The sequence below is a fragment of the Megalops cyprinoides genome, chromosome 19 (assembly GCF_013368585.1).
Source record: "Megalops cyprinoides isolate fMegCyp1 chromosome 19, fMegCyp1.pri, whole genome shotgun sequence".
In the NCBI taxonomy this organism is placed as follows: domain Eukaryota; kingdom Metazoa; phylum Chordata; class Actinopteri; order Elopiformes; family Megalopidae; genus Megalops; species Megalops cyprinoides.
This window is the reverse complement of record NC_050601.1, coordinates 18,542,793-18,562,927: the sequence shown is the minus strand read 5'-3', so window position 1 is coordinate 18,562,927 and position 20,135 is coordinate 18,542,793. Positions and strand designations below refer to the sequence as shown.

The 20,135-nt window shown below is 45.5% G+C and overlaps 1 protein-coding gene across 3 annotated transcripts; it reads right to left on the bottom strand.

Moving 5' to 3' along the window:
• Positions 1 to 4,312: 4,312 nt before the first annotated feature.
• LOC118794691 (next to BRCA1 gene 1 protein-like) lies at positions 4,313 to 19,910 on the bottom strand. Of its 3 annotated transcripts, none has more exons than XM_036552940.1 (21): positions 19,704 to 19,910; positions 16,370 to 16,432; positions 16,219 to 16,237; positions 16,077 to 16,099; positions 15,566 to 15,736; positions 15,184 to 15,261; positions 14,715 to 14,911; positions 14,276 to 14,401; positions 13,264 to 13,467; positions 12,603 to 12,762; positions 11,719 to 11,985; positions 11,252 to 11,395; positions 11,079 to 11,154; positions 10,591 to 10,701; positions 9,888 to 10,058; positions 9,220 to 9,366; positions 8,440 to 8,812; positions 7,818 to 7,918; positions 6,947 to 7,025; positions 5,405 to 5,504; positions 4,313 to 4,625 (listed from the first exon to the last, which is right to left on the bottom strand). In XM_036552940.1, exons 1-21 carry the CDS (start codon positions 19,800 to 19,802, stop codon positions 4,452 to 4,454), a joined length of 2,883 nt encoding a protein of 960 aa, XP_036408833.1. In that variant the 5' UTR covers positions 19,803 to 19,910; the 3' UTR covers positions 4,313 to 4,451. The 3 variants fall into 3 exon arrangements, with proteins under 3 accessions (XP_036408833.1, XP_036408835.1, XP_036408834.1); XM_036552942.1 differs by having other exon boundaries at positions 7,818 to 7,900; XM_036552941.1 differs by having other exon boundaries at positions 12,603 to 12,759.
• Positions 19,911 to 20,135: the final 225 nt, after the last annotated feature.

The window sequence follows — 20,135 nt, the reverse complement described above, 5'->3', positions numbered from 1 at the left end:
TGACACGTACGTCAGAATTACGAGCAAGGTACTGAGCTAAAATTAGGGTTGGATCATACATTGCAGAAGACATCATACTAGGCAGGTGTATGTAAGGAAGCCAAGAACCTTAAATGGCCTTTCACCTCCGACCTTGACTGAATTCATGCTAAGTGAGGCCATTGTCTTACGACAGTCAGTGCAGTACTTTGCAACTAAGTATGGGACGACGAAGAATTCCTCTGCTGTCCGTGCTGACACTGATCTATTTTTCAGATCCCAAGGTGCTCACTGGAAGAAGTAGTTTTCCCAAGATACTGTGTTCCCTGAAGGTAAATATTTACTGCTGCTTTCTTCAACGTGCTTCCAGTGTACGTTGTAGATATAAAATCTTATTTCTTCTTTTGTATCAGCAAGGTGACATTGCTTGCTTTTCATGTGTTGGCACGATCACTGGTTTCCACCTGCACACAGTAACTCCCAGGTTAGGAAGTGATTTCTGAGCGGACGCAGGAAATTATACAATTTCATATGAGTGCCATAACTCTTGGACAGGTACAGTAGGTTTACCCAGCCATCCACGAATGCCATCTGGCAGAGACAATATTCATGTGACAATTGAAATTTATTATGTGTTACATGAGAAAGGAGGTGGTTTGATAAGTAAGAGAATATTGAGGAACAATATTAAGGCCCTATTAGTGCTACCGAACCCTTGATTTGGAGAGCTGCAACCTCCTTTCGTTTCAGCCAGAATGTTAACTTCCTGTTACTGCAGGTCACTGGTTTGATTTATGGAAGAGCACATTATGGCTGTAAATATCCTTGGTTTTTTCCCTTTTGAATATGTCCATCTTCAGATGTGTGTTGGTATTTTTCAAAACACTTCAAATGAATTATAAACTACAAATCATGCATAAGAAGGAAACATTTAAATTATTAGAGAGGAGGCAATTTTTTTAGTTTCAGACAGTAAAGAGGTTGGAAGGCAAAGGGACCAAAGAGAGAATGTGCTGCCAGCTCTAATATGGCAAACAACCACAAAGCCCTTGAATGTGAGGTGTGAATCATTTCACTACAGTGAATATGGTGCAGTCCCAGGAAAACAAATATGTCAGTGTCAAAGACAAACGTAATGTTGCAGTATAGAGGAGAAGCTCCTAATGATGGATATTTAGGCTAATAGTATAGCTGGATCCATGGTCTGGCTTTGTACATGCAAGCTTCAGCAACCACTTATTATCAAATGTAGTTATTTTGTCATCATCAGAAATGTTGGACACCTTAGTTCATGGGTCTGTCAAATTTAGGGAAGAGAAATATACAGAAAATGGTTCAGATGGTTTGTTGAATGGAATGAAACAGACACCAGGTTACCTGTGCCACCATGGCAAACTTTGAATTACATTTTATATCTGGAGTCAAAGGGGAAAAAATAAGGAAAATGTAGAAGGGGCGTCCTTTCACAGGCCATAAACAGACCATAAACTAGAATCAGTTTCAGTAAGGCTGATAGGATCTTGCCATTTAGGTGACAGGAAGGCCTTTAGACTTTGAAACCTCCAAGTGCATAAAGTAGGTATAACAGCCGAGGCAGAAAACGCCATTTTAACCCTTCATTTACAGTCTCAGCACAAAAGTGACGCCACACATCAACTTTGTAATTACATTTATTTAATCACATTTTTACATCTTATGTAAAGTGCTCAACCTATGCAACATAAGACATGGAATGCAATTCACCCGCTTCCTTTAATTAGCCCATGCTAAGACCTACTGTAGAGCGATCAGCCACCTCCCATCAAACAACACCCCACAGGTTAGTGTTATTGGTACAACTGCTTAGCTGCTGGATTGGTATCAATGTCAATGCCAGATCTCTAACCCTGCACAAGCTGGCCTATGAGAAGTTGAGCCTACCTGTAAGGACAAAGCATAGTGCTCAGCTTCTGTCTGGTGGATGGGGGCATCGGCTCCTCTCATACTCCAGTTCTCTGTAATAGATCCTCACCCACCAGTCCAAGGTTCCCATTTGCAAAGTGTCAGTACTCCCGTACTGTGCAACGGTGTGCTGCCTCTGACCCCCCCTTGACCTCCATGATACCTCTTTAATAGAGGGCTTATTTATAAAAGGGGAAGACACTGGCTGACCAAAAAAAAAAATAAACAGCTCAACTTATGAATGCTTAGGAAAAAATTACAAGCTTTTCTCAAGGGACTCGGTGAGCCATTAAAGCTATGCTATGTTATGCGCTACTCCATACATGTACGCCTTGTACGTCATTTTTTCACAAAGATACAAAGCCTGCAAACAGTGGACATTAATCACAAACAGTAACCGGATGTTCCGGGAATGCAGAGGTGGGGGTGGTGGGGAGTACACTGCTCCTCTGAGCTTCCTAATAGGCTAATTGATATATCTGTCCCCAAAAAAAGGCCCCTCAACCACCCTCCTAGAAAATACTCCAATGAGATACACCATTTTTAACTGATCTGCCTTTTGTGGGAAGCAGATATCATTACAGTATAAAACAATTAAGCATTTTAACTTGAGACACTTACAGAGATGAATTCTCTCTCTTCCATGCCATTTGCTCTCAAAACCATACAGTATGTTTCATTGTTAAAATGACAAGACTTGTATGGGGAATTGTAATTATTGTGTGATATTCTCTTCTGTCCACATAAGTAACAGCCCCAGTACAAGTACAATCCATTTGATCTTCTAGCGGACCATCCAGAGCTGCTATAATGAACTTCCATCCATCTGTACACACTGCTGTGGTATGCATTGGACTAGCTCGTCAGCCCGATTAGATCGGCACATGAACCTCATTTTAGCACAGTTTCTATACAGTCTTGCTTTAGTTAAGCCTACTGGAATCCTCCTCCTCCAACTTCCTGGCCGATATAAGTTCTGCTCCCCTGTTGTATAGTCAAGTCGTCTGAACCACAGATGGCATGAATAATGGTGTGCCTTTTCCCTGATACCTCAGCAGTGGTTGGGGTGGAGTGGGAGGTCATCTTCAAGCTCACAAAAAGGAAAAATTGCCTCTGCTTTGCTGGGGTTTTGTGATGGGTTTGTGTAAGAAAAATCCCACCATTTTTTAAATATTCTACTATACAGCTATTTGCTTCTACTTAATGTGCATTAACTTTGCACACCAGATTAGTTCCAGTTAGTATGACTGGTGACTTGTACAGGAGCCAGTGCCTTGTGTGTGTGATCTGCATCCACACAAAGGTAGCAGCATAGATCTTGAAGCAACTCACAGTGAGATACCCTCAAGATGGACCTGTAAGTGCACCCGATGCACCACACCAGCCACGCACAGCACGCCATCCTAAAAATGCTCTAGTAATTACAAAGCGAATGTGAAAAAACCCAGCACTGAGAAGTTCCACAAAACCGAGACATCTGGAACGCAGAAAACAGCACAACCATTCAACTTCAGTTCATAAATATTCCACTGGCAAAATTCCACTTCTAAACCGTAAGGGTGAAGTTTTAGAGACATTCCTTTGAGAATGTGGACAGTAACTTCTCAACCCGCAAAAAATGTAAATATTTTAAAATATTTGAGAGAATGGGCCCATTACCCTAAATTAGGAGCGTTCTAAAACACAACTTGCAACCACAATGTGACGTGGTATATGACATCACGATCATGAGTCCAGCAGACAAATATGGGAATGTTCATATTTGTATGATATATTAAATAACATCTATAATGGACAGTTACTTTGGCCCTTCATGGATGGGAAACACAGATATACTTCATTATGGTGGCCAGTGTGACATTTAGCGTGCAATATGATGGCTGATCCTTATGATGCCTGTATATTACTGCTGGTTGGTTTGCTTTAACCTGACTTGCAGGTGTTACACATAGAAAAGCTGGTATCAGTTCCCACACTGACAATCATGCATATGTTATAAACAAGTGTCACTTCAGTCACTATTATATAGTGTATGTGTTCATGTATTACCTATGTAGTGATGGCTTTCATTACTCATTGCCATTGCCTAAAAACTAGCTGCTTCCACAGTTCCAGCGGAAGTCAGTGCTTTGTTGAGGGAAGATTATGCGATCTCTGTTCTACTACTCACACTCACCTTTTCTCAAACAGTGCCTCTTCATGTATTCCTATCAATATTAAAGTAAATGACTGCATTTGTGAAGATTCTTTTTTTTTTTTTTACAGGAATGATTGGAGATGACATATCTTGACATAATGCCAGTGGTACTGTAGATACAGGTATGCTGTAAATTACTGAATGCGATATCATGCTCTATTTTTCTCCTCCCACTTTAAGCCAAAGACCCCCCTGGCCACCCCCCACCCTCCTCCCCATGTTGTTTCTGTGTCACACTCAGGACAGTTCCTGTGGGCCGGGCTGGTGCCAGTCCTTTCAGAGAGGAGGAGGGGGGGTCAGGGGCAGGTGGGTGTGTCCGCGTCGGCGTGGTTCCTCAGTAGCGCGTGACGAACCAGTCGTTGTCGGCCATCTGCACCAGCTCGTTCACCACGTCCAGCAGGTTGTAGCCGTGCTTCTTGAGCAGCCGCTGGTTGAGCGGCCGGTCGCCGAAGCCCATCTCCAGCAGCACCGCCATCATGGCTTCCTGGGTGGCCGAGTCTGTCGGGGGCTGTGCCAAGAGTGACACTGCCATCAGGACTAGGACTGGCTGAGTGATGATGACATCGTGGCAAAATATCTAGCCATAATGCATGATAGAGCTGGGAATAACAGCTACACCACAAATTGGTCACTCTCCCCTATTTCCACTAATGTGTGGTGCCTGGGCAAAGGACAGCATCAATTCTATGCTGATGTGCTAACTATAGAGCAGAGAGGCTAAATGGTACAAGTCATGTAAACTGGTGAAATTCAGAGAGCCCGGTAAGGAATTCTGGTTTATGTTCAAGCATATCAAATAATATATGCATATATAAATTAATGACAAAATATGGAGCAATTTTTGTAATGGCTTCATGAAATTACACATGACAACTGCAGTTATTCATATGTTCATGTTTCATGCTTAAAAGTTGATTTACTAAAAACATATTTCTTAAATTTTCCCATTATATCTTGAAGTACTTTTGGTACTGGATACAGCTTGTACAAAATTACAGCCTTTTGGCACAGTGGCCCTTTAATGACTTCTTGATGAGCTGGGACAATGGTTTAACATTCTTAAGTTCCTTGTTCTGTGGTAGCCTTTAAGGACACCTGATATATCCAAACAAGGTCAACAAGTTTAAATAAACTGTCATGATACTGACCACCGAGGACAGAAACTGCATATTCCTACATTCCATTTTTTTAATGACAACTATCTGAAAATCTGACCAATGAGAGAAAGGTATAAGGCTGAAGGGGAGGCTCCAATGGCCACTCTGCTGTCACTCAGCGGGGACTGACCTGCGTGTTGCCGGGCTGCCCGGTGAAGAGGGCCTTGTAGGCGGATGCCGCCACAGAGAGCGCTCCCTTCACCAGCCCATCGGTGATGCCTCCCTGTGGCCTACAGTGCAGACAGAGAAAGGACGTTACACCTGATCCTGCAGCCATATCTGACAGCACTGTTTCCCTGTCTATCAAACTTTCTACAGTCAGTCATAGTGTAGGATTACTTAAGAAAGGACCTTTTTAAAAAGAGAAATGCAGCCCTTGAAATCACATTTTTGTTTAAATGCCTAGTTTGCTATGTTGCATGGTCCTGAATGAATGATAGTAACTTGTGTCCTGGCACATTTGTATTGTTAATACTGTTAATGCCCTATGCTCTTAACTTGAAATGCGGTCAAAAGGCATCTATGGTGGTCCTATGGAGAGAGAATTCAAGGGAAAGCGCTCAGTTTGCTTTACCAAGTATTGATAAAACACATTTGTCAGGTCCACTGATGGCTTTGTTGTTGCTGGAGGTAAGTTCCACCACTGTACTGAAAGCAGAAGCTACATTCCTGCCATGATTGCATTTCCACTCCTTAGGTTTTCACACTTCTCCTTTCATACATTCTCTTGGCTCAGTCCATCCCTAATCAACTGATGCCTCACGAGGACCACATCACTTGGCTGTCACGGCATCGGCAAGTCAATATGATACCTACATGTCGACAACTACTCGGGGTACAAAGGCTATGCTTCACTTCTTCATTTCTTTGATTGAATTATTGAAAAAGTTTTGCTTTTCAATTTGAAGTGAATCTGAAACCAAATCACCAAAGTATGTGAACTCCCCCTTCAGTTTCCTTCTGCCTGGTTAGCAACTGTGCAAGGAATTCTTTTTATTAGTGATCTACTGATCTTTCCCATTCATCTCTGATTTTTTTTTTTTTTTGCTGTACAATACACTGAACTTAGCTGACATTTCAGATCTGGTCCTTATCGGCCCAGAATCACTTTACCGAAAGCCGCTGGTCATTCTCAGCTGAGAAACCCTGATGATAAGGAGGCTCCTAGCAGCCGTTTCTCCACCACGGACCTCGAGGTTTGGAACTCAACAAAGGAACTTAAGCACCATCCCGTGAGTTGGCTGTGCGTTTCCAGTTGGGGTTTACTGCAGCTTTAAGTCCCGCCACCTGACATCACTTTGAATGACTGACAATCCTCTCATTGTTAGAAACTCATTGTTAGAAACTTGTTTTACTATTGTTTATCTCTTGCTCTCTTCAAGCTCCCAGATAATGACTTTGTATACATCGCTGCATTGAACAATACTGTCCGGCTGTTTCTGTAGTTCAGAATTGGACCAAAGGGATAACAGAACTTGAATGTCCTCTGTGGAACAAAATTATCGAGTTTAACCCAAAACTAGGGAACGGAAGAGCAACAGGATTTAGCCCTCAGCGGAGAGGAGAGTAATTATACTCATTTGATTACTCAGGAAGTCACCGTGTAATTTGATTGGACTTCATAGCACAAATCTCTCCAAATCCTCTTTTGTAAGCTACACCAACGTCCCACCTGGAATCTTGGGAGGTCTGTGGTCCGGAGTCAGAGGCCTCGGAGGGGCTGGTTGGCTGTGACCGGACTGGACTGGAAGCTGGGCAACAAAGAGATTAAACCCCCATGAGGACCCATGGACAAAGACCCACAGACACCTATAACCTGCCAGTGTCTTAGCATATGATGCCTATAACAAAACTTCTGCTGAGAATAGCAGTTTCCTGTTTGTCTGAGACTGGCTGAACACACAATTCCTGTTTATGGCCCGACTGCCCACACACCGGGCTCCACAGGAAATGGGGCTCTCGAAACATGGCTTATGTAACTGCTTATGACTGACATGGCTTTCTTGTCATTAACTCAAAATAGACTATGAAGAGAAAAAGTCTACACATTTTACTACAACTAATCTCTTGGGAAAATAGACATTAGCTCAAAAAGGAGAGCCTCACCTTTACTTTCTCAACATGTAATAGCTACAGTATTATTACCTGTTGAGAAACTCCAATACAGACCACCAAATTCAGTGTACTTTAGATGTTCCTGTGTGATGACATGCTGTGTACAATAAAGTACATTTCATATCTGAATCCACATTACTTGTTCATTTCCACCAACTACCTATATGATTAAACCTTCCACATTATCCTCTCGGCATGGGAAATGACTACCCATACCTATTAAAGTATACTTAAAATATAAAGTATCAAAAAAATTGCAGATCGCTGATTATCGCTTTATGACACACTGCCTTTCATGTGGGCCTCAGTGCTGAAGTGCTAGTAAGGGGGGGGGGTGTGAGTGTGTGAGAGGGTGTGTGGGTGTGTGTGTGTGTGGTGGAGGGGGAGTCGTGACACGCAGTGACACCCTGATGTCACAGGCTACTCACAGTCCGCCGTGTCCTCAGGCTGGTATAGCTCGCTCGTGTCCAGAACCTCGGCCGTCAGCTCCATGTCACCCAGCCTCTCTGGCCTGCGAGGATAGCAGCGTCTGCATCAGAGCCGTATATTCTAAGCCTCGCGGCACCGTGCAGTGCAGTGGTAAAGAATATTATTTCTACACAGTCCGAGTTTCTCTTCTTGTACTTTTGTCAAACACATATGAGAACCAGATGGAATTTTCCCCTACTGGCTGATCTTCCAGCAAAGCCCCATTGTCTGCTAGGCACAACGAATGGTAGTGTCCGTCCCTCCCTCTCACCCTGAGTGGCTCCCTCAAAAATAATGACAGTTTCTCGTTTTACCAGTGAATGGCAAAAACGGCAGTGAAGTATTCATATACCCTAAACAGGGCCTGGGTAGCTCTTGTTGAAACCATAACATCTCAGTGACCGCACCGGATAATTGTATGTAATCTGAAACCGCAGCCAGCCATTGCTGACTAACAACACAGGAAACCATGACTGATCGAGGGTAGGATAACTGCAGATTAAAAAGCAAGTGCGAACCACACACCCATGCTGTAAGAAGAGAGAAACGGAGAGCCAAATGAGGAGTGAATGCCCCGCTCACCTGCGCGCGAGGGGAGGGGCGGGCACCACCACCGGGGTGAGGGGCACGGCGTCCAGCGTCTGAGAGGTGCAGAGCATGTCGCTGATGCTGCCCCGCCCGCGGGGGGCGCCCTCGTCCCGCTCGCCCTCGCCCTCGGCGCCGGCGTGCGACAGGGCCGAGCTGTACATGGACTCGCCCAGCGGCCGGCTGGTGTCGAAGCAGTCGGGCAGGATGATGATGTAGTCCTCGGAGGAGGCCGAGGACGCCTGACTGCGCACCTCGTCGCGCTCGTCTCCCGCCGCCCCCCCTTCCGCCGCCGCCGCCGCCGGCCCCTCCTCCTCCTCGCCGCTGGGGTCCACGCAGATGCTCTCGATGTCCGACTCCACGCCCTCCTCTAAGCACAGCACAGTCTGCTGTCAGTCACGCCTGATCACCCAGCATGCACTGCTCTACCTCACACGTTCACCCAGCACTTCCTAAGTGTTCCCAATCTTTCACGTGACATCAGCGTTTCACTCTTCCTGTGTTTGCTGCAGCTGTTGTCATGCTTTCAAAGTAAGAGAGTGACTACACATATTACAGACTTTTCACTCTTTACTTAGCAAATTGAACTTACTGTGCCAAAGATCAATGTTTGTTTGTAATCCCAAGGTATCAAGTGTTCCAAGCCAGGTGACAGGGTGTATGGTAATGTACTGAGCTCTGCTCTTTAAATAACACCATCATCAGTGCAGAACAGGTTCATTTAATAGACCTGGGCAGTAAAACAAAATGCGATTCCCCTGGTTGGAGGCTGCTCACCTGGAACAGACTGCTCCTCGTGTGTGACCTGGGGTGTGACTGGGGGCGGGGCCTCTACATTCCTGAGCTCTGTGTCCACAGCAGGCCCAACACTCTTCTCACATTTCTCACCATGAGAACTGGTGTCCTGGGAAGCAGGAAAGCAACCTGGGAGGAAGGAGAGAAACAATATCACAGACTTATTATTTACATTTGTCAGTATGGACTGACCGGAGGAGTAGACCAGGAGGAATACAGTAAAATGGCATCTAAAGGTAATGCTGGTTACCAAACAAAACAACAATAAACCAGAGGGATAACTGCCTTCACTTTTCTCTTATGAACAGTACTCTCCACTGATGTCCATGCAATATTGTCATGCAACAAGACAAATCGAAGAATGCCTCATTTGATCTCAAAAGCACACATTAGCCATTGTGGGAACTTCAGAGTATCAGGGCTAGAACCACAAACCAAAAAGCCTGAGACTTCTTATGTTCAAAGATGCACTCATGACAACTCCTACCAGGGGTGCTAGACCAGCAAGCCATCTCACTACATGGTTCGGTTTTGGGTTAGCGGTAACTTTGGCCCAGAACATTGAGGTTCTGCCTGCCTGGCTCCAGCTCTGACAGTGGAAAAGCCTCTACCACTTTGTGATCCAGAGAGCTCGTAAGAGCCAGCCTCACCTTTGGGATGGCTGGGGCGGGGCCTTCGGAGGGGCGTGTGCTCGGGCTCCTCCTCCAGGGTGAGGGAGCGAATCACCGTCTCGCACACGAACTGCGTCCCGCTGATGTCCTCCTCGCCCTCCTCCTGCGCCGGGACGCTGCCCAGCTCCTTGCGCTCCCCGCGCATCGCATCTGACAAGCGCACCGAAACCTGGGTGACTGACCGCATTTGGGCAGGCAGCAGCGCCATTTACCTCAGAACCCGCCTTCTCAGGCTACGATCAACACGTTTCTCCACCCACCCAGAACATGCCGGTTTTTCCTACAGCTGCCACCGCATTTCAGTCAGTAAATGCTGCTCAGAAATACAATCAAAGTTTGTATTTTGGGTGGTCTTAATGTCAGTAGGCTTTTTTCCAGACAGCAATTCACTATAACCATCTCATTTACCTAATTGTTGCCTTAGTTTATTCAAAATAACTTTGCTCTCCTGTTCCAAGCAACAGGGGTTTAAAAAAAGGACCACAGCCCTCCAGGACTGGAGCTCAGATGCAGTACTAATGAGCAAGCATGACATCTTGTGGCAGAACCACCACACAACAGCCACACCACTGTCAGATTCATTGCTGATCCAGCCTACTGAATAGCACTGACTGCTTCCAGCAGTTCTGCATTGAGTGGAGTGGCCAGGACCTAAGGGGAGTATGAAAGCTATGCACTGTACCTGGGAGGCTCCTGGCCCCCGAGGTCTCGGCCTCTTCCTCAATCTGCCCCAGGCCAGGCTTCTCCAGCAGGGGCCCGTCGTGGGGCAGGGGGGACATGCATGGCGTCATGTCTGCCAGTGGGGAGACATTCAGAGCTTGGTTATTAAAGGGCACATCCCTTCTGTCTCATATAAAGAAGTATTGATAACCCAGCACAACATGCTACAATACTGTTTAAATATGTATATTGTAACATTTCATCTGTAATAATCTGTACTTTATTTTGACACGAAACACACTCTTCATGTAATAGTGTATATTGTGTTTATTGTATTCATTGTTATTACCAAATACATTGTAATTCCTCTGGATAAAAGGCATTTGCTAGATTACTTTACATGAATTGCTAAGAATAACAACCATATTAATAGCACTGAAATGAGAGGATCAAAAGCTTGTGTCGGAAATAACAGAGGCGCCCGGCTCCTGATGCTTGCTGCTTTCTTACCAGCTGGCGTGTTATTCGGGACACTCTCTAGCTCCTGCACGATGTTGATGTCCAGCAGTTCGAAGGAGAGCAGGTCCTGGAAGAGAGGTGGATGAAAGCGCCGTGAGCCGGCGGACCCAGCGACGCACCCCCCCCGCACTGCGGCCGGCCCGGGGGAGAGAGGGACGCCCTACCTGCGCTGTGAGCAGGTCCACCGAGGGGATGTAGTACTCCTGCTCGCAGTCCAGGCCCAGCGACATCAGCCCGCAGTCCCTGGGGGCGGGGCAACGTGGCCCCTCCTTCTCCAGGGGAGGGGCTTCCTTCTTCTGCAGAGGAACCTATACGCATAAGGTCACCCAGTATAAGGGCCACAGTTACACGCGTGGCAATGTACGCCAAGCAGCCATTAAACAGAAATATGAAGGAAGATGAAACTTCTTCCACACAGAGTCAAAAAACATAGCAGTATCAATGAAAGTGCCAAACGACTTGGCTTCACTTCAAGGAGTCTATAGCCCAACCTGGCCAGCCTGGCACAAATAACAGATAACACTTCAAGGTGGCTTACTGTGACGGACAGGTAGGTCAGAGGGTTAACTGAATTCCAGCCCTGGGGAGTTCAGGCTAAGAGAGAGGTCTTAGGAGGGGCTGCTTCACTTGCCTGTGGGGTGCCGCAGGGGGAGTCCAGCATGCTGTCGGCAGCTCCGGCCGGGGCTAAGGGGTCCACCACGATGCTGCACCACACCCGTGGGCCGAACTGCTCCCCCTGGTGCGCCAGGCGCCAGTGTGAGGTGTAGGTGCCCTCTGCCGCGGGCGCCGTGAACGCCACGCTCACCACGCCCACCTGGCCGGGCTGAAGGAAGGGCACGGCCACCTCCTTCTGCTTCTCACTGGACGCCACAGTCAGGTTCCCCCACATGAACTTCAGCTGCAGATGGGGAACACACACACGACCACATGACCTTTTGAATCATCAGAGTGGGACAATAAGGCCGAACAGGACTTGACAAGACAAAACTCTTACAACAATATTCATCACACATACATCACAGAATACATTCATACACAAACTTTTTGTAAATCTAAAACACATCTTCTGATGGTGCAAATAATTTGCGACAAATGAGCATGAGAATGTGTGGATCCAGATGTGTTCGCTATAATTAAGTCATTGTTCACTGATGCACAAGCTGTTTCCCAGAAAAACATGATCACCACACATTTATTATGGAAAGATAATCAGATTACTGATATAAACTGTGTCTTGCTTCTACCACAGGCCAATTTGCATGTGTAAGTTTTAAATGTAAACCCAGCGGAAAGATTTTTGCGGCTACTGAGGAAAATACATATTCATTTACATCATTATTATTCGTAGGCCTTTATTTGGGGGATGCTTTTACAATGAGAGACATACAGAGTATTAGCATATATCAGCATTTACATAAAAGGCCTCCTTTCCCATTCACTTCTGCAAAACTGGATTAGTGGATTCAATGACATCACAGTACGTATCACAGGAGTGGGCGTGTCCTGTTCCATTACCTTGGTCTCGGTGCTCCAGCAGAGGCTGCCGGTGTTCCGCATTTTCCAGTATTTGATGAACTTGGTCCCAGGCTGAAGGCGCGTCCCGTCTGGCAGGTTCTCGTCCAGGAACAGCGCGGTCATGACAGGCCCCATGGGAGGGCAGGAACGGTTGGGGCTGCTGGTCAAAACCACAGGGGTCACAGTTAGTGTACACCCATTCCCTGATCCCTGCCCTTGCTACCCCAACAGCAATGTCAATAGAGCCATAACTGACACATGCACACAACAATAGGCGAATTCAAGATCCTTATTCATGTTTATCATATAGATTATATCTGAACAAACATATCAGGGTTGAGTCATTACACCTGAGCATCTGAAGCAGCCCAAATACCTAAAGAAAGATTAGGGATATTTAGTTTGGGTTGGGCTGGACTTATGCTAGCTACCACCTTGACTGGTTGACTCTTGCTGTGTGTGACCCTCTTGCAGCAGGTTTAGTTGTCTCTGGTTATGTGTCTAAAGCTCCTACTCTATGCAGCTGGTCTGGGTGTCTCTGGTTCTGTGTGTAAAGCTCCTACTCTATGCAGCAGGTCTGGGTGTCTCTGTCCCTGTGTGTAAAGCTCCTACTCTATGCAGCAGGTCTGGGTGTCTCTGTCCCTGCGTGTGAAGCTCTTACTCTATGCAGCAGGTCTGGGTGGCCCGGGGCTGGAGCAGGATGGGGGCGGTGCTCCCCTCTCCGCCGGCGCTCCACTGCAGGCCCCTCCTCTCCATCCTCAGCTGCTTCCTGATCTCCTTCACCTCCGCCTTCAGCTGCCGCTTCTCCGCCTTCAGCCGCTGCTTCTCCGCCTTGCGGAAGCTCCGGTCTCCCCGCCTCTGGAACCTGGGCCGAGACGCACAGGGACTGAAGCTCTGCGCAGACACCTGGTGCTTCCTCTCACTCTATTAATCCCAGTATCGGGTTTGTAACAGGGTACAAATTTGAAATTCTAACATGGTTTCAATTTTACAAACAACAGAGGAAACCCTGTAACCCTGGACAGCTGCCAGCAAAACAGTAGAAAATGAAAAAAAATTAACACAAAAACAGCAGCACATCCCATCCGCAATGCTGGATCTTACAGGATTCGAATCCATACCGATAGCGGCTGGCTCCTCTGTAATAACCATTCATGCCAACAAAACAAGATGACTCACACATCAAAGGAAGCACTACCTAAACAATGAAATCACCTGCCTACCTACAGAATCACTTCTGAGGTGAGGCTATCATTAAAAATGCTTCTAAAAAAAAAAATTCTACTACAGGAGAATGCTTGATGTTACATTAATTTACATTATTGGCATTTAGCAGATGTTCTTATCCAGAGCAACTTACATAGGTTACAATTTTTACATGTTACCCACTTATACATATGGATATTTACTGAAGCAGTTGTGGGTTAACTACCTTGCCTAACGGTACAGCAGCAGTGCCCCAGCAGGGAATCAAACCGGCAACCTTTTGGTTACGAGTCCTGGTCCGCAATACAACACTACACTGCTTGCCATGATGCAACGGATGTACGCATTTTCTTCATATCCCAAATTGCTTCCAGATCTGGCTGAATAAAAGGACACTCCAGAATTCCAGTGGTGCCAGCGTGATTCACTCTTTTGCTGTTACGGTTAATTTGGCACAGCAGGTGTACCTGGCATGCTCTGGGCCTGGGGATCCGTGCTCTGGGATGGACAGGGGCGTCCTGGCCCTCACCAGGCTGTGGCTGGGGTCATGAGCGAGGCTGCAGGGCTCACACAGGGTGCAGGACGTGCACACGCTGTCAGGACAAGGGACAGAAAAGACAGGAACCACACAGTGAGGGGATAGCCCTGGACTGACTGATCCCAGATCAGCAAAACTGGAGCAAACAAGCTTTTCTGCTGAATGGTTATGGTCAATGTTTAGCAGACTCAAGACAGCAGTGAATGGCTGAGGGAGACAGAAGGACACAAAAACCCACAGAGGCCTCTGTAGTCCTTGTTTTGTTTAAACTGTTGCTAATGAGGACTGCAGTGAAACTCCTTCATCAGTACAGCCCACCTTTCTCTCTCTCTATCACAAGCGCAGTCTTTCACAGGTGTCTATAGTACCTGCACTGGTAGCCGCCCCCCGAGGTCTGGCCCTGGCAGCTGCTGCAGGCAGGTGTGGAGCTGGGAACTCCGGCTGAGGAGGAGGAGCTGACCTCCGGGACCTGGGCATCGGCTCCCACTGGCTTGTGGATGCAGCACTGCCCAGAGAACTCGCGGCAGATCTTCTCCACCGCCTCCTTCACCACCTGGTCCTTAAACTGAGGGGGGGATGGAGGACCCAGTCTTACACAGGGCAATCACACAGTACCTCACACACACGTTATGCTATGAAAAAACGGCCCATTCCACACTACCTTTGCAGTTTAAAAAGCACAATCAAATCCAACACAGAGATATATATTTGTGCAAACATCAACAAAGTGACATGAGATCATCACACCTATGGAGGTACGAAGTGCCTATCACAGCCAACTGTTTTATAAACATGCATAGATACAGTAAGCTTTCCACTGCAAATCCTTTACACTACCTTCTCCATGTAAGACGTAAACCAAGCCGGAGGGGTCTTATCTTCCTCTTTGGTCCCCTTGAGCTCTTTCATAACCGCCTTCAAAACAAAGGAGAATCAATTTAATGACAAAGAAGCATTCCCTTGGTAATACCTCAGAAACAGTGTGACCTCAACTGTAATATTACCCACGTGATAAGGACTTTTCAAGAGTAATTCCTTTGGGACACTGTGTATAACAACAGGCCATTAAAATGCGATTTAAAAATACCGTTTCAGGAAATGTTAGCCAGACAGATGTACCCCGTAAGTTCACCCTTATATCTTTTGACAGTGGCCTGTGTTTGGGGACGTAGGTTACTGGTGCGCAGTCTGTGAGAGGAGACCCTGGCGGGGCCCTTACTGTTGCCTGCTCCTGGGAGGCGGAATGGACCCTCTGGCTCACGGTCTTGGTCAGGGCGGGGCAGTGTTGGCTGGGCCTCCCCTCGCTCTTCGGCTTCGCTGGTCCCCTGCCCGGCGGGCCCTTCATCTCGCACACGTTCATGTGCAACCGGTTCCCGTGCTTCAGTGCGCACTGTGGGGAGGGGCGGGGTGCCGCAGGGAGGTCTTCAGACATGTGTGCATGTGCGTGTGCATGTGCGTGCACATCGTTGTACAATAGCTTTTTATTAATTTAACATTTTAAATAAAAATGTGTAGTACACCTCTGCCAGCCTTTTATTCTGACTCCAAGCAACTGCACTGTCAGATTCAGTATTAGAGATTCAATATTAATTGAAGGAGACTCACACCGCCCCGCTAGCATGGTAAAAACCACTTCCTACATATTCCACAATGTAGGTGAAATCTATGACGTAAACCACTTTTAAATAAGTTATCTATGTTTAATAAGGTCAATGGAAGTTACTGAATACCTTTAAAGCCTCTTCATATTCCTCTGAAATAAAAAAAAACAAACATTATTACCATTTTAGTTTTTGACAGAAGCATCCATTACATTTGAACTGTATCAGTTTTAAAGAAACACATTGTTTTGTTTATCCCCTAAACACTCACCTTGACTATTAATGGACACCTGGAAGATAAGAAGAGAAAAAGTTTTAGGAGGAATTTAAGCATCTGCAGAGAGTTTGGACATCTAAGGAGACATGCCATTTTAAAGGTTGAGTCTGAGTTTATTTACTGAGCAGCTGGGCTCTCTCCTCACCTCCTCATTGTCCTCATCGAAGTATGTCACCTGCAGACTGCACAAGCCAAACGACCTCTGAATCTGCAAGACAAAGTGACAGTGACGTTTAACCCCAGTGACATCATAAACACAGTAGCCCTAATTCCTTCTCTGTATTTCGCTGTACTTGACCTGGTGGTATCCCTATCCTGTCAGTGGGTGTGCCTTTGTGAATTGGCGGGGGGGGGGGGGGGGGGGGGGGGGGGCTCCCCTTAATGCAAAGCCAAGGTGAGACTAGCTCACACAGCGTTATGAGATGCGCACGATTAACTACCTTTGTTCTTCTGTTCGCCTGCGGTAAAAGATGCGCATCTCCTTGAGGTGCCTCTCGTATCACAGACAGACTCGTGGCCACGAGGGTAATATCAATGAGGGTGAACTCAATGACTCTGCCGCTACACAGTCAGAGCTTAGAGCCACGGGAAATGTGGGAGGGAGGTACAGTCTCTTATTTTAATGTGCTCCAGACACAGACCCAGGGGAACCTCATTCAATGACTTATCTATGAGGACAGTACAAGTAGCAGTGGTTAGAAACACTGAACTAGGTGTATTTTAACACACTGTATGGTATATTACAAAGCCACCACAGTATGTAATTTCACTATGTTAGTCTTGGCAAAAAAGCTTACTGACAACTAGGCTTGGGCATAAGATTTATGGTAAGGTAAGCTGATCCTGCATTTGTTGCTGGAAGCAGAAGCACCCAGAGTTTGAGTTGTGGAGTTTGGAGTCAGAGACTGTGGCTCTGAGATGCAGGCTAGACACTGCTTTTGTGCCCTTATGTATAGTACCAGAATAAATTTCCTCCAGGGTGTGTAAAAAAAAAAAACACATAGCTGAAGACTGTGAACCATGAAGAGGTCAGTTAAATAAAACAGAAATACAAAACAAAGTTCACAGCAGGCAAGCTTTTTCACAGGCCAATCAGAAATCCCGCTGTTTGTTTATGTTCACCTTCGCCCTTACCCTTGTCCTTGAGTTTGTGATTAATGAAAAGGGGATAGAAAAATGATAGGTTTCAGACTGGCTCCGAATTAGGCACACTGCCAGTCAGTGGCTCATTTTTCATCCATTGATGAAAAATCACCCACTGACATGGGGGAAAAAAAAACCTGGGAAAATATACTGACTTGGACCACAGCTGAATTTGTGGCATTAAAATGAAATTGCACCTTCATTCAAGACACTGGCCTCTCCTCATTCACACAGGTCTCATTCCTCTGGCAGCAGCTTAACTGATAATGGTTAAGGAACTCATTCCTATTCATACTATGTTAATACTGTTGCACTTGCTAAGGACGATGTTACTTACAGCATAAGAAATATTGGTGAATATAATGTGTGCTAATTTTTACACTACCTTTTGACTGCAAGTCAGACAGAATTATCCTTGGTGCTAGGGAACAGGCATATTATATGGACACAGGAGTTATGTAAAGACAATGAAAGGTACCATATAGTGCAAATATGACTCAGGGTGAGCAAATCCTTAGAACTGTAAGCTAAACTAGTAGTGAAAATGCCCCCCCACCAAACGAGTACAAAGCTTTACTTTCAGCCAAACGTAGCACATTCTGTTGAATTGTCCTATTAAAAACACAACCCAGAACAAATGGCTTCAATGGAGATACCCACAGTTCAAAAAGTTCACACTTGAAGAAAGACCAGAAAGAGTGTGAAAACGACCACCCACAATAAATAAACAAATACAGGAGGCTCACTAAAATCTGCCAATAGAGATGCCAGTTTTCCATTGCAGATGTGCTAGAGATCTTAGTTAATGTCAGTACCTTTATAACATAACATTGTGCCTGACCCAATCTGAATTACTGGATTCTCTGTACCACACTCTTCATCCACTTAAAAACATACTGCTGCTACAGAAACAGTCTTAGGGAGGGTTAGCAAAATTCTCTCATAGGCCTCAGCTGTTTGTTTTCATGATGCAGACAAACAGCTGTTGCTACCAGCACTCTAAAACTCTTGTATGGGCCCAGTCTATGATGTCTGCAGTGAATTTAAAGATCTTACACTGCTGCTGCTGAAACAACCAAGCTTAATTCAACTAATAAAATGCAAGATACTTCTACTTCTACCTCAACTAAACAGCACATTTTCAAAAGGAGGATGGCCACGGTGGTCCCTAGCGGTGACATTTCCTTAGAGAGAGGAAAACATCATTCAACAAAGCACTATCTTTAGCCTCATTCATTAATATAATATTGAAATGCCTTGGCTACAGAACCTGAAAACATGCCTCTGAATGACTGAGCGTTTCCATTCCTGACGACACAGGGAGCAGCTAAACCTGATTAGGACAGCCAAAAAGATCCTAGCTGAGAATTTATTTCCCTTTATGACAATGCGGTCAAAATCATTTCAGTGTGCCTTTTGGCGGACTTCAACTAATCGACACGATTCATATCTCGTTTCCTCAACCGGTCTCTATGAAGACATTTAACACAACATTCCATCCTGGTCAATGGCCTATGACTCATCACGTGTTGTCAAGATATTTTCTAAAGACGTGATTTATAAAAAAAAACAATAGCAATGCCAAATCCCATACCAGCAGGACTGACTAACATTTCTCACACAAAAGCAATGTTTCCGTGGTAAAGCAACAGAAGGTCAAAATGCGAAAAGATAACAGATGTGTGGGGCATTATTTTTGAATTTTCATGGCAAGTCTGCAAACAAACCAATTGCTGTACAGCCTCGCATTACGCCAGGTGAGGGTGTACCCATCAAGCCATCATCAAACGGATACAATGAAAACCAAATACAGAGACAATGTAAATGTAGCACAATTTTAGTACATCACACAGATTAGCTTCTTATGATATTAACAAGGTAGTTAGCTAGCTACAGCAGAACTGAATCAAATTTATGTTAAAACTGTACCAGCTTATGTTACAAATATTACCAATATTGTAGCCAGGTGCACTTAAACGTGTTGATGGACTGAAACGTTGTGCTAAACCACTGAAAGTTAACTAAGTTATTTCACTACTGTTCTGTTTCAAAACGTGTACTGTGTTACTGCTTACGTTTGGTAACTTAGATGTCCACCTAGCTAGATTTTGCAGTATTTTGCTCTTTTTTTCTGAGCGGAACCATCATCCGTAACTGGCTTATGATGAGAAATCAAACAGCTAGCTCGCTATGTATCTATATACGTACCAAAATACCTTTAAATGAGCGTTAACTATGTTATTCTTTACTCACATGTAGGCCCTTAACAAGGCCTTCTAAGATCATCAGTGCGAGACACAACACCAGCGACAGTGGCTGTCGTTATCGCTGCTTACCATGGCTTCCAGCGACTCCCAGCTCGATTCCGAATAAGAAACTAGAAAACTCTTTGCGTTCCCCCTAAAATTCACCTTCAGATTAACAGGGAAATCCATTGTTATAGACCGTGAAAAGGTACCATTAAGAAACGATGTGCAGTTATTTGTATATGTGATTCTGATCGTCTGTCTTTCCTCGTCTGCAAGCTTAACTACTGACCTCCTTCAATGTGTTTACATCAGCTATGTAAACACTCCCACTTCCCCACGTGACAGGAAAACGGTCACACGTTTTCCATGGACACGGACACGACATTCAACAGCGACTATCCTCAATGGGACAATGACAGTTACCGGTTGTTCCTGTCTTTTAAAAATGAACCTTTTTTGGCACCAAATGTATCCTGGATATTTTTTCCCCACATACATATTTTATTTACAAGTCATCTT